The sequence below is a fragment of the Lepidochelys kempii genome, chromosome 6 (assembly GCF_965140265.1).
Source record: "Lepidochelys kempii isolate rLepKem1 chromosome 6, rLepKem1.hap2, whole genome shotgun sequence".
Lineage (NCBI taxonomy): Eukaryota > Metazoa > Chordata > Testudines > Cheloniidae > Lepidochelys > Lepidochelys kempii.
The window spans coordinates 47,207,548-47,222,102 of record NC_133261.1 but is presented as its reverse complement, the minus strand read 5'-3'; the positions used below and the strand labels follow the sequence as shown (position 1 = coordinate 47,222,102).

The 14,555-nt window shown below is 40.2% G+C and overlaps 1 protein-coding gene across 7 annotated transcripts in view; it reads left to right on the top strand.

The window, feature by feature from the left end:
• The window catches only part of GAS2 (growth arrest specific 2), a 157,754-nt gene that overhangs the window by 68,757 nt on the left and 74,442 nt on the right, over positions 1-14,555 (top strand). For all 7 annotated transcript variants that reach the window (XM_073347823.1, XM_073347820.1, XM_073347826.1 and 4 more), the window contains one exon: positions 12,978-13,119. In XM_073347823.1, the coding sequence (XP_073203924.1) occupies positions 12,978-13,119 (142 nt within the window). The remainder of the gene's footprint in view (positions 1-12,977; positions 13,120-14,555) is intronic.

The window sequence follows — 14,555 nt, the reverse complement described above, 5'->3', positions numbered from 1 at the left end:
TTTTCAGTTTTAAGAGAACCTAGTGCCTCCATCCTTTAAAGAAGGAACTTGAGATTTGACAGGGCTGATCATGGGGTCATCGAAGTGTTTTTTGCTATCCCTGTGAAAATCCTCTTCGATTTAGATGATTTTCCACGTATTATAAATTAGCACTTGTGCATACCAGTAAAACTAGTTCAACAATTGTTTCTTTCTTAACTGAATGTCCTGAGTTCATTGCTTATGTTCACAGGTCCTGCCCAGCCCCATGCATCATTCTGAAGCTGATATTGCAAAGCTTAGCCTCTTAGTGGAACATAGACAAAACTGATCCTCCAACTTTCCCCCATCAAATATTCATGCAGGGATAGTAATGGGAGCCAGAACACCATGAACTAACTGGTGTTAATAATTCTGTGCATTTCATGAACATCATTTTTAACAAGACCTCAAACATGTACAAGGAGTTTGAGGAGAAGAAAGTAACAGGGAAGGTGCATAAAGTTACCTCTGAAAGTGCTGGGAATCAGATTCAGGTCTCTAACATGACTGCGCCGTGTCCATGTGCCACGTACATTTTCTGTTTGTAATAAAAGGGGTAAAGAAGGCTGCACTATTGCACAATTTTCATTTAACTCTTACAGATGTTTAGCTAGATAAGTGTGCACTGCTCTCTCAGGATGAGGCAAAGACAGAGTGAGCATGGAGTGGCAGGTTGTAGTGGTTTTGGTCCAGAATCTAAACTGTTGCGGGGAGGAGGGGAATGACGCAACAATTTTCTAGCTTTATGACTGTGAAAAAAAATCCTTGAAAGTATGAATCAAGGATACACCAGTGTTGTCTTCCTGATTCTACAGACAGCTTGAAACAATAATTATGAGAACTTCCCCATTCTCTTCTATGATTTATTAATTATGAAACCTAAAGAGTGCAATGTAAATATTGACATTGTTTCATTGATTATCATTTTAGCAGGAACATCGTGCTAATGTAGCTTACTCCAGAATCCCAAACTGTCTACCACCTTACCCCATTCCAAAAGTCTCAGCTATCCCCTACCCAAATGATAAATCCCCTAGCTTCCCTCTATAAAAGCTTCTATGATGCAGTTATGCATTGTCCTTACAAAAATCCATAGACATTGAAACTGAAATGTAAGGGGAGTATAAAATAAATTATATTTAATATCAAAATAAATGCATGGATCTGGTACACAACTTTCAGTTTGTCTACTGGAGTGCCACAGAAACTAGGACACTTTTGTCCACAGAAAGATTGGTCTTGGGGTTAAGGTACAAGAGTTGGACTAAGGAGATCTAGATTCGGGCCCTGGCTCTACCACAGGCTCCCTGTATGATCTTGAACAAGTCACTTAATCTCTCTATGCCTCAGTTCTCACTTATCCAATTTTGATGCAAATACTTTTGTCTCTCTTTTATGTAGATAGTAATCCTACTGGGATAGGGACTGTCTCTTACCATGTTTGTACTGTACTAAGCACAAATGGACCTCGATATTGCTTTGGGCCTGTCAGCATGACCACAGTGAAAATAATCTGAATCCTCCTTGCACCATCCAACATAGCTAAGGGCATGAACAAGGCACCGCTATCTCTGGTTTTCCTGGGCCGTACATTGCATGTCCTCTTGAAAGTCAGTCCCATAAGTTTCCCCTCTCTAAGTCCTGTTCAACAGAAGGATTCTTTCGTTTGGCCACTTCTGCCTGTTTCAGCAGCTGCCCAATGGCACGCTTGCCTTGGCAGACACTCTGACTTTATTCATCACACATGGCCCAGATATTTCCATCTTCTTTTCCAGATAACTTTAGAAAAACAGGGTTGTTGAATTCTTGGATGACTCTCGGCATTCATTATAAATTCATTCAATTTAATACCCAGTATTTTCCTGAGGCAGTTGCTTCCAAAGGCATTTAGACACCTGTCTGTACTTTTTGGTAGTTTTCCAGTTTTCACATGCATATATTAAGGCAGAAATAACATGAATGTTGACGATTCATAGGTTAGTCTTTAAGTTGTAGATTTTCAATGACCAAATTTTGTCTAAGCTGGTGAATGCAGCTGCCACCTTGCCAGTTCATGTCATTATTTCCTTCCGGATATCCCCAATGATTTGTACATTACTGCCAAGGTATGTGAATTGACTCATCTCTTGTACTACTTTGCCTTCTAACATAACGCTTGCATTGGGAGTTGTTGGCTGTAAAGTAGTACACATACCAGCTGTAGTGTCCCGTGGAGTAAGGTCACTATGTTGTAGGGGGACTTGTCTCTTGCACCGCCTTTTTACCACCTTTTTAGCCCTGTGCTGACCTGTCTCTCTCTGAGTCTTTCTGTGACCTGGCCAGAAGATCTGTTCACTTCTTAAGTTCATCCCCTTTCTGGGGTAACTAAAGATCCTGCTGAAAGTCCAAAAAGATATCCATATGATAATTCTCTGCCCTTTTGGGCTGCACTGTGATTCTCTGCTTCTGGTCACCTATGCTACTTCCTCCTAGCCAGTTTCCCCCCAATGCCTCCCAGATCAGGACTGAGGCAGCTTCCTCAGGGATCTCCCTACTCCTTCAAGGTCCTATCTCAGGACTTTCCTCATGGGAGCTTAACCTGCTTCCTGTGCGTCTCCTCCAGACTGACTTCACCAGGCCCTTCCCAAAGAGAGGGAACTCTCTTGGCTCCTCTCTCCTTGTCTCTCTTTTCTGAGTTCTCCACTCTGTGAATATAGGCTTTTCCTGACCCTTTCACAGCTGGGGTCACTAATTATCATTAACCTGCCATATCACCATCAGCTTGGGGCTGTCAAGAACTGGGACATGGATGGTCAGGTTCAGTGGGTAGCACCATGGGTGGTCAGGCCTGAGGTTCGAGCCAGAGTTTGTAGCCAAGGTCTGGAGCCAAGAGCCAAGCTGGAGTCAATATCCAGGACCAGAGCCAATGGTCACGCCAGAGGTAATCAGAGGCTGTAACCAAGGGTCAAGATGGAGTCAATAGCTAGGAACCAGAGGGCAGGGCCAGAGGACAGGGACCAGGAACAAGGTGACATCTGTCTTAGCAGCAGGTTAGGGATCTGCCTTGTTGCACAGACAATTTCTTAGTACTCCCTCCAGGCTTAAAATTATGTCTAGGCCAAACAGAGGCCAGGGAAGGGAATGCTGGGCATCTCTTCCATGGGCAGCACTTCCTGGAGTGACTGGTCTCCCAGGATGTAAGGTGTGTTTACTGTGGCTCTGCCAGCACTGCCCGGTGGTGGTGTGGAAGCACCCCCAGGCCCGGGTTCAGATCCCACAAATCCTCACAGGGGCTAGCTGGTAGGTCACAGGCAAGGCTGTGTCTGGCTTACCTTAAAGGCCAGCTGGCCTCTTACACTTGGGTTGTCATTAGATTTTTCTTTTTCATAGCTGATCATTAACCCCATCTCTTTAGTAATTCTGAACAGTCTTTCCAAGTTTGTTTGTAGTTGATTGAGCTGTCACTTGGAAGAGCTATGTCATCAGCAAAATCTAAATCTTCTAGTGTACTTCCGTTGAAACATGCAATGCCTGCATTGTATCCATCTGCACTTTTTCTCATAATGAAAAGCAATGGCCATGCCAAAGAGGAGAGTTGAGAGAATGCATCCTTCTTTGACACCAGAGTCCAGGTCAAACCATTCACTCAAATGTCTATTTACTTTAACTATACACGCTGCACCTTGATATGAAGACTTGATGATGTTAATTATTTTTGTTGGCATACCATAACATTTCAGCATGTTCCAGAGTGAATCATAACGGAGGATGTCAAATGCTCTCTTAGTCTATGAAGTTTATGATGAGTGGTTTTTGCCAATCAATGTTCTCTTCAATTATTATTTTTAGGGTGGAAATGTGGTGATCTTCTCATGATCTTCTGGGTTGAAATTCATCTTGCTCTTCCTTATCTTTGTCTCAACCTCTTCCCTTATTCTGCTTAAGATGATACTGCAAAGGACTTTGCCTATCATTGAAAAGACTGTAACACCTCACCAGTCAGTACAGTTGCTTAGGTTGCCTTTCTTTGGTATTTTGACAAAAAATGCCATTTTTCTATTGTTCTGGGCACTCTTCCTGGTCCCATTTTTTGTTCAGTGATTTTATCAATGGTCTCAAGATTGCAAGCTTTGAAAGGGGAAAAAGGAGGACTTGGGGAATTAGACCAGACATCTTAACTTCAATTTCTGGAAAGGTACTGGAACAAGTTATCAAACAATGAATTTGTAAGCACCTAGAGGTTAATAGTGTGATAACTAGCCAGATCAGATTTTCCAAGAACAAATCATTCCAAACCAACCTAATTTCCTTCTTTGTCAGGGTTTCTGGGCTCTTGGATGGAGGTAGGGAGAAGATATAGACATAATATATCTTGATTTTAGTAAGACTTTTGACCCAGTCCCACAGGACATTCTCATAAACAAACTAGGGAAATGTAGTCTAGATGAAATTACTATAAGATGGATGTACAACTGGTTGAAAAACATCCTCAAACAATAGTTATCAATGGTTCACTGTTAAACTGGGGGAGACGTATCTAGTGGGGTCCTGCAGGGGTCTGTCCTGAGTCCAGTGCTTGTCAATATTTTCATTAATGACTTGGATAATGAAATGGAGGATATGTTTATAAAATGTTAGATGACACCAAGCAGGGAGAGGTTGCTCGCACTTTGGAGAACAGGATTAGAATTCAAAAAGACCTTGACAAATTGGAGAAATGATCTGAAGTCAACAAGATGAAATTCAGTAAAGAGAAGTGCAGAAGGCTACATTTAGGAAGGAAAAAATCAAATGCACAACTACACAATGGGGAATAAATGGCTAGATCGCAGTACTTCAGTAAAGGATCTGGAGGTTACAGTAGATCACAAATTGAACATGAGCCAGCAATGTGATGCAGCTGTGGAAAAGCAAATATAATTCTGGGGTGTATTAGCAGGAGTGTCATATGTAAGATGTGGGAAGTATTGTTCTGCTCTACTCTGCGCTGGTGAGGCTTCAGGTGGAGTGCTGTGTGCAGTTTTGGGTGCCACACTTTAAGAAAGATGTAGACAAATGGGGAGAGTTCACAAGAGAGCAACAAAAGTGATAAAAGGTTTTAAAAAACTGGTCAAATTTAGTCTTGAGAAAAAAAAAGATTGAGAGAAGGACTTTTCAAAGAGGATGCTGTCAATTATTCTCCATGTCCACTATAGGTAGGACAAGAATTAATTGGCTTATATGTATAACAAGGGAGATTTAGGTTAGATACTAGGAAAAACTTGTTAATTATAGCAAGTTTATAATTGATACTCGGTTACTGGAATAGATTACCAAAGGAGGTTGTGGAATCCCCATTACCGGAAGTTTTTAAGAACAGACTAGACAAACACCTGTCAGGGGTGGTCTAGGTAAGTTTACTTGATCCTGCCTCAACATTGAGGAACTAAACTAGATGACCTCTCATGGTCCCTTCCAGCCTTACATTTTTAAGATTTTCCCAGTGGCCATTGGTCTTAACCTACAGCTGCCCCAGGTTTTAACTTTTTTTTTAATTGAGGCTTTCACTTTTTGTGATGTGAGATGTTATGATGGCTAGTTCTAGCTCTTTAATTTTATGTCAAAGTTAATAGTTTCTTGCGGTGTTAGTCTGTTTAGTGCCTCTTGAAAGTGCTCTGCACAATAACAAATAAAAAAGAACCTGGGTGCAGCTTGATAGAGAGGATTGTTTACCCCACTGATTGTTCTCTGATCATTTAGACAGTGTTTAATTCATACTCACTTACACTTGTAGATGTAACTGCCAAATTCAGGGTCAGTACCAATATACAGCAGTTGGAACCATATTTTTTTTTCTTCCAGCTCTCAATTGGAATGCACTGGGGGCAACATTTTTGTGAACTGTGGATGGGGACTAAGGTGGTTTAGGAAGACCATTTGGGAATGGGAGTATAGCAACTGCATAAATGTTGCCTGGTTTTAACTTGTGTTGTTTATTATTCACACATAGGGAGTTTATTATTCCTTCCTGTTTACGGAGTACAGTAAGGGGCCTGTCCTTCACACGCTGCTAGGCACATGGCTTACTTCTGTGACAGGACCCATGACACTTGGTAGTAAGTGTTTTCAGAATTGAACCTTAAGTGTATTTCACACGTCACCAATTCATGAAGGACAAGGGGAGAACTCCTGGCCACAATGAGTCAATGGCAAAACTCTGCTTTTGTGTTTCGTGCCTATAACGCACTAATTCAGACAAAATATTAGGCTAGAAAGTGTATTTTAAGGGGTTTGAGAAGGAGGAAGGTGGTACTTGCAGAACAAGAAATGAGAGCCTGTTCCAAATATAGGGGCAGAATGAAAGAAGATACGAAGCTGAGACAGTGAAATGGTTTGGAATGAGGTTTTTTTAGTTGTTTCCTTTGAGTGTGAATTCATATCCCTTACTAGCTGAATAACTATCATAGATGTATACATCTGTGGGTAAATACTGCAGTATTTAACAATACCTCTTTCTTCCTTTTTTCGATATTGTAGGTAATTCAGAACATAACAGAACTTTTTGCGGAAGTGCCTAGCCAGCTATAACCCCTTTTTTAGCATTAAAAATGGCTTCATATATTCCCTGTACTTTGTGGCAAAAATGGGGGAGAGAATAAAAGGAATGTAGCCATTATCAGAAGCCTTCAAACCTGCTTTGAGTCTGCTTAAAGAAAATAGTTTTTTAGAAACAAAACAAAACACAACACAACATTTATTTATGGATCTCATTCTGGAAAAAAAAGTATAAAAATACATTTCTTTTTCCATGGGATTTCACAGCACAGTGAAACAGAGACCCTCTGGGGTATAGAAGTGAACCTAACAGCATTTTTCCAGGATTACGTCATCTGTTTCACTCACACTTTCACATCCTGCATTAAACCACATGTATGTACATCAACAAGACAAGACTGTAAAAAGAGTGTAACTGGGGACCTGTTTTCGTGATATTTGATAGGAGTAATTGTGGGCACTGCTGTTTCAAAGTAACAGTGGATATACTATACTATGTCAACAAAAGTCACTCTTGCCATATGGAAACCTAATTATTTCTGAATGATCTGTTACAAAACACTTTTGAGACATTCAAGCCATTTAAACAAATCAGTAAAGAATATTTGAGCATAAAACCTGTCTTTAATAAGAACTTTCATGTGTTTTAGAGTTGGGTCTTACAGTAATAGATTTGAAAATAATAATACTAAAAAAAGGCTTATTTTTAAAAGGAGGCAGGGAATTGTATCAGGTGTTAAGAAAATATTGGTATCCCCTTGCGATTCTTCAGAATTGGCCCAGTCCTCCTGTAATTGAAATGAAAGGGTATTTTGCGGTTGGCTTCAGTGGGAGCAGGATTGGGCCCTAAGTTTGTGGGAAATGGGGTAGAATATAGTGTGATATATATTCAATGCATGATATAGTTCTTTAGCATGTAAGATAGCTTAGGCTGAATGGTACTTTGCTGTTCTGTAGTCTTATTTTAAGCATTTTTGACAGTGATATCGTTTGTACTGATAAGTTCTGTCATCTGAGTAAATAGAAGGGAGGCCATGAATTATTTATAAAGCAAAACACCCCCACCCTCCCGACCACCAATCTAGCACATGTTTTGTGTTTACATGCCATTGCCACTTCTGATTTCATACTTGTTCAGGCCACCTGTCAGTGACATTGGCAAGATGTCTTTTGGTTAGACTCGATAACATAGCTGTCAGACAAGCTTAATAGTTCAGGAACCTAGACACTTTTGCAATTTGCCTTCAGTAGATCTTCATATAAATTGTGTAATCTAGAAGTCTTAATCATTATAAAAGTAAGAGATTTTGCTAGCTTCATGAAAATATCTCTTTCACAGTGAAACTCGCTTGACTGATACAGTTAAGGGGAAGACCTCAATTGTCAAGGTGAATATATTTAATTTATGGGTAGCACATTAAATAAACATTATGTACTGAAACAAACCCAGTATGGGCCTGATACATTACTGAATGGCCATACTCAATTACATTTCTATATCCAGGCTTTGCCATCTACTTAAAGTAGGAGACACAGAAACAGAACATTTAGAGTCAGATTGTGTTGGTGACACCATGTGTTGGTGATGATGCAGAGCCACAATACTCTACATGAGAGCTCTGGAAGACACTGTGCCTCAGCAACGCATAATGCCTCCCTGAGATCCCTGGCACAAAAGGTATCATGTATGCTTCACTCTCCTTCTTCATGTGCAGCATGCTCTCCTTCACACCTACTCAGCTCTGCGCTCAATGTAGAGGCTCTGACTCTTTCCCACCCTCTTTGGGATAGTAAACACTCAGGAGGCTCTTAGCACAGGGATTGCAATCCTGGCTGGCTCCTATCCCAGGTATTGAAAGGAGGAAACTTTGTGCACACCACCTTCTTAATTACCTATCAAGGGGTGGGAGTCAACCAAGGTTTGGTTCTTAAATTAGTCTTGCATGAAGTTATTACGCACCTAAAGTGATTTTAAAATGAGAAGGTATCCAGATTTTGTGAGGTGAGTTCATCTGATCTTCTTAATGTCACAACTAACTGAGTAAAATGATCATCCACATATCTATAGGGACACTATGGGACAGATCCTCAAGTGATGTAACTGACTTCTCTCCATTAGCTTCAATTACATCAGCTGATCTGGCTCTGTGTCAATAGGCTCACATAGCAGCATCAGACTGGGTTTTGGGGGATATATGGTCTAGTGAGTCAAATGAATGAATAATGTTGCCAAACACCACATTTTCGAATTCACGCATATATTGGAGCTATTGTAAATTAACAACATATGTTTCAAAGGTTTGATTATAGTAAAAAAGTATGATAAGACATTGGGCCAATTTCTAAACTCATTACACTAGTCTTGCATTATTTTAACTCTGCCGATTCCATTAATTACTCCTGATTTGCAGCAGTGTGAGGTCAGATTTGGGACCAGTGTGTGTCTGATGGAAATGATATTGAGTGAAACAGTGGTATAATTTGTATTCATAAGGAGAACTATCACCATCAAGGACTCAGTTCCATAAAACTCAAGATTTCTCTCTATTTTGGTGGCTTTCTGAAGGGCATAGCCTGGCCCTGAATCCTTATTCTGATAAAACTACCACTGATTTTTTATTAGCTTTCTTTTGTATTGTTGTTTTTCCTTTGAAAGCTCTGTACTTTTTTTATTCCAATGAAATTCTCATTCACTGAGAGTTCACCTGAGGAAGGAGTGCAGGATTGGGTTGAGATGGATGAATGCTTCAATACAACACCAAGAAGGGTGTAGGTCACGAAGGAGAACTCAATTGAAAATGCGAAGCAGTCAGTGTTTTAAAGTGTGAAATTGCCTCAGGATACTGATGCTCACTCACTCTTTGAGATTGTTCTGATATGAAGAAGGTATTACTCTAGAAACTTGACTAGTGCTAATTGTTAATATTGTTAAAGCCCAATCCTATGAGGAGGAACTTCTATTGACTTCAACTCAGCACTTCTCAGTATGGGATCCTAAGACAGAATGGAAGGGAAAAACATTAGTAGTGGGGTGAAGGGGGAGAGCTAGGAGGACTGGGAAGGATTTCAAACAGTGATCAACAAACTATTACTTAAATTCAAGAGTATTTTTCCACCCTCCATATCTGCTCTGCTCTTACTCCGTGAGATCAAGCCTTACGTATTGTATCCTTGGTATTGCCAACCCCTTTGTACAAAATTATGAGAAAAGTTCCCCAAATAATGAAATTGGCTTAAAAATGAAAAGATTTTAAAAAAATAATAAATGATGTGTTTCTTTTTTTATTTGCCTCATGTGTTTATCTCTGTTGTTCACTTTTTAAAGTTTTTCTCTGTACCCACAAGGGCTAGAAACCTACTTAAAAATTAAAAAGTTGAGATTCGCACATAATTCACACCTCACTCTTGGGACTGGAGCTTTAAGAAAAAACACCAAATATCAACAGACTTGCAATAAAATCAGGAGCTGGCAAAACTCTCTATTGATCTTAGAGTTTTATACTGCCATACATCATCATATTATTTAAGAGCCCTGCATGTAAAATCAACAGCATTAGGAAAGTCCCTAGAGGACTTCAGAAAGTCTCTGTAACTTCTTTTATGGTGTCAGACTTTTGCTTGGGGTAGGTTTTTTGGGAGGGTTGAGAGGAGTTTGGGAATAAAAGGGGAGTTCAAGCAGTGAGTATTTCTTATGGTGGTAAAAGTTTTCTCAAAGAGGAAGGCTTGGCAATATTTCCTAAAGATGGTCAGATTCTGGATTCACCTGATCTTCCGTGGAAAATTGTTCCAGACCTAAGCCTCCTTGACCAAGAATACTTTGTCTTCAGCTTTCACGTGCTTTGTACTGGACTTTGAGATCTGCATTATTCCAGAGGAGCACAGCTGTTTGAGGGTTCATAGATCAATATTCAGTCTGTGGTATGCCTGGGCTTTGATCCATTAATTGCCTTGGAAATTAGGACCATGGCCTTAAACTGGTATTGGATGCTGTTTGGGAGCCAGTGGAGGGACTTGAGCACAGGCCTTATTTGCTCATGGGGGCTGAGCCATAGAGTAGGCGGGCAGCCTCATTCTGTACCAGTTGGAACCTGAGCATTCTCTTCAGCTTCAGATAAAGCAAGTTACAGTAATCCAGCCTGGAGATGATAAATGCATGGCTCATTGTAGCCAGGTCCTCATCTGGGAGGAAGGGATGAAGTTTCCTGGCAAGCTGGAGGTGAAAGGAGGCATTTTGGGAAACTGATGCTCCCTGATCATCTAAGTTTAGTGAGGAGTCGAACAAGACCCTAAGGCTTCACACCACTTTGATGAATGGGGCTGTATGGCTTCGTTGGAAGGTGGAGACAGAATTTTGGCTAGATCTTCAAAGTGTTTCCCCTTTCTGACCTGCATCTCTTCAGCCTTGCCTGGGTTCAGTTTGAGCCAGCTGCTTTTCATCCAAGAGCAAATTTCCTGTAGGCATTCTGCCATTTTAGTAGCAGCAGTGGTTCCATCAATTCAGAATGAGATATATAGGTGAGTGTCATCAGCATCAGTAATAATTTTTTTCTTAAAACCTATATTCCAATGCCTTTCACTATTTAAAATAAACTAGTGAAACTAATGGTATTTGGGAAGTTGCACTGTTCTACACTACGTCCTTTGGTCCTTAACAAAAGGAATAATTCCTTTTTTCAAAACTGTATAACTCAAAATTATTGGGCCTAATTCTTGAATTCAGCTAAACTGTGCTTGCCACAGGACCCCAGAAGCTGACATGTAGGAACATGGATATATGTGGCCTTTATACCACTCCTCTCCCTATTCAGTCCCACAGCTACGGAGTTACTCCTAGCTGTACCTGTCACTTAGTGGATGTGTCTGGAGCTGGGCATTTCTGGAGCATAGCAGCATGCTCTAGGCTACAGTCCAGGAGGCAGTTTTGCAGGGGCAGACATCTTGCAAAAACTGTGAATTGGCTAGTTAGGCTAGCTTTATGGCTTCTTTGTACTTTTGAGGCAGCACAAAGAGGTCATATTAGAACAAATAATTGGGTGCATTATCTTGATTATACACTACTGCTGTGTAACATATTTTATACAAACTGCATCTCAGTTCTTTATAGAGTTTTTTCCTAAAGATTGGGCCAAATCCCAGTCTTGGTGAAGTCAATGGAAGTCTTGCAAGTAACTTTAGTAAGATAAGTGTTTGATTTCCCGCCCCCCTCACCCTTCTGACTGCCCCGCATAAGCCAGCTGTTCCTAAATCCTGTAATTAGTGTGCTGCCAGCAGCTGGGGGTCAGGTGAAAGCCTTCTAAAGTCATTTGATTTTTTTTCTTGCAGTATTTTATGTGATGCTTTCAAGAATTATTTGGACTGTTGATACTAACTTTTGGACATAGAACTGGAAACTGCTACAGACACCATTTGCATTTTCTCAGTTCTTTAGTTAATGGCTATTGGATCTAACAACTAGCTCCAGAACAGAAGCAGATCAAATCACTTTAATGGCAAAGCTGCATAATAAAAACAATTTTGAGGTCTGAATTTCTCAGTGATGGGGCAACATTGAAAAGTTATGGGGTAACAATGGTCACTTCTCAGCTTATTTGGCCTTCTATGGCAGATATAGCTTTTGACACCATAAAAATGAGCTTTACATGAAAATTAAAATTATTGATAGCAGCTTTGCATGTATCTCTTGCAAATGCAACTAGGGTACAACACTCCCTCAGTTTTTCTGTGCTAGTCATTCTGTTTGGACCAGATTCTGCTCTCAGTTATACCTGACTAAATCTGGAGTATCTCCCTTGGAATCAGTGTTTAGTTAGAATTACTCTGGTATCATTGATCTGAGAATCTGGCTGTGTCCTAGTCCTTGATTTTGTAAGTACGGGATGATAGTGTGTGCTTTACTCAATGGGCTTGGAAAGTCAGCTGTTCAGAATTTTACAGTCCCAAAGACTCTAGCACATGCATCGCTACCCCTGTTCCTAAGGCGTTTCTTGGTTACTAATGAAAGATGTGAATACAGTATTTTCAAAACTGTATTGTTACCTTTAAAAATGACCGCAATCCGCCCCAAATTTGGGGGAAGTTCAGATCCAAATCTGGATCCTTACTTAACAGCTGACTTCTTATTCCATTAGCTGAACCAAACACTGGATTCCAAGCTCCCAAACTTGGGGAAAGTTCTAGTACTGATCCAGATCCAAACTTCACATCTTGGGTCGATCTCTTCGTACTTTTAAAAGCTCTGCCAGGCGAATACTTTTGTGCCAGATAGATTGTACTATTTATCTTTGGCTGTAATTCTTTAGGGAGTGAGCAAGAGTGACCGTTGACCCAATACATATATATCTATGCTGTACCTGCATGATGTGATTTCATGTTCCCTAGGTACAAATACTGCCCTTCCAAATATCATATACCTAGAATGAGGGGGTTTTGTTTTATTTTTATAGACCCTGCCAGTGCGGAAGATTCCATGCAAAGCCAATGCTCCTTCAGGGTCTTTTTTTGCACGAGACAACACAGCAAATTTCTTATCCTGGTGCAGAGATGTGGGGGTGGACGACACATGCCTATTTGAATCAGAAGGCTTGGGTACGTACTTGCTTATATGGTAATTGACAATGTTAAAATTCTGCTTTTATAGTGTCTACTAAAAGGTCAGTTGTGCTACCACTGATTTTAATGGGAGTTGGATTAAACCAATAAGGCAAAAGCACTGCTGTTTAAAATTGATTGGCTACTGAATATCTTTGTGGTCCAGGTGGACATTTTGCAGATGGTTAACTTTCATACGTGCCTTGTTACATATGTTAGAAGTATAGTGTGATCTACTAAAGGTGATTAAATAGCATTTCAAAATACTATATTCATTTTTTTTAAAAAAACAGATGACTAGGAAGAAAAATACCAACACAGTGTTTTTAAAACCTGGAAATAAAGTTGCTTAATGTATTGCAGGCACTTAACCTGTGGCCCTTAATCAGTCAAAATTCCTATTTATTTCACTGGCAATTCAGTTTGAATAAGAACTGCACAGTCAGTGATGGCACTAGACACTCTAGTGCCCTAAGCCACTGCTACCCAACGGGGAAGAGGGAATCTTTAAAAGGGCAGTCCCCTATCAGTGATATCCTGGCTGGGCCACAGCCGTCTTGAGCTTTGGATCTCACCACTTACTGCTAACCTGATGGAGTGCCAGGGGGGCAAGTGGGTGCATCTGGACAGACACTTATAAGCATAAGAGCATGCAATGGAATGTTCAAAATTAGTCATATTTTAATATCTACATATGTGAGACCATGCCATTTTTAGATACATAGTAGTTATTAATGACCAAATTCCTCCATGATATTGTGGTTCGTGTTAAAATGGATGGTTAAAAGAAAAAAAATCTGTTTCTGAACTAGAACTTTATCATTTGTCAGAAAATTTTAATTAATTAAGCACCAGGACCAAGATCCATTAAAGTTTAGACACTGCTTGCAACCTGCAGTAAAGTACAACTGAGTTTCATCTTGTAGTAATAGATATAGTAATAATACTACTACTAATAAAATAATGTAAAACTAAAAAAAGCAGCTGTGACAGAAATCAGGGGGAAGAAAATACTGTGCTAGCTCCTGAGTCTGCATGCACCCCCCTGCAAGGGATGGGCACAAGACCTATGCACCACTTAAATCCCACATACGCTGGACTTAAGAGGTACATGGGCTTTGTATTTGCCCCCTGCACAAAGATTTATTTTATGCTAGGTACATTTTTTTTAATTGTACAGATCCCTAATATTAGAATGGCCTGAAATTCTTGCTCCTTAGTTCACCAAACAAGATGATTCTTTCTGTCTCTGGAGAGTAGGGTCCAAATGTGCTCACAGTTTTGGCTGCAGGAAATTCACCATTATACCACAGATTTGGTAGGTATATCTCAGGAAGGGAGAGAATATGAAATTCTTCTCCCCGTCCCACACTGACTTCTTTTCAGCTGATTCCTCTAGGCAGTTGAGGAGGAGAGTGATATTCAACACTCGT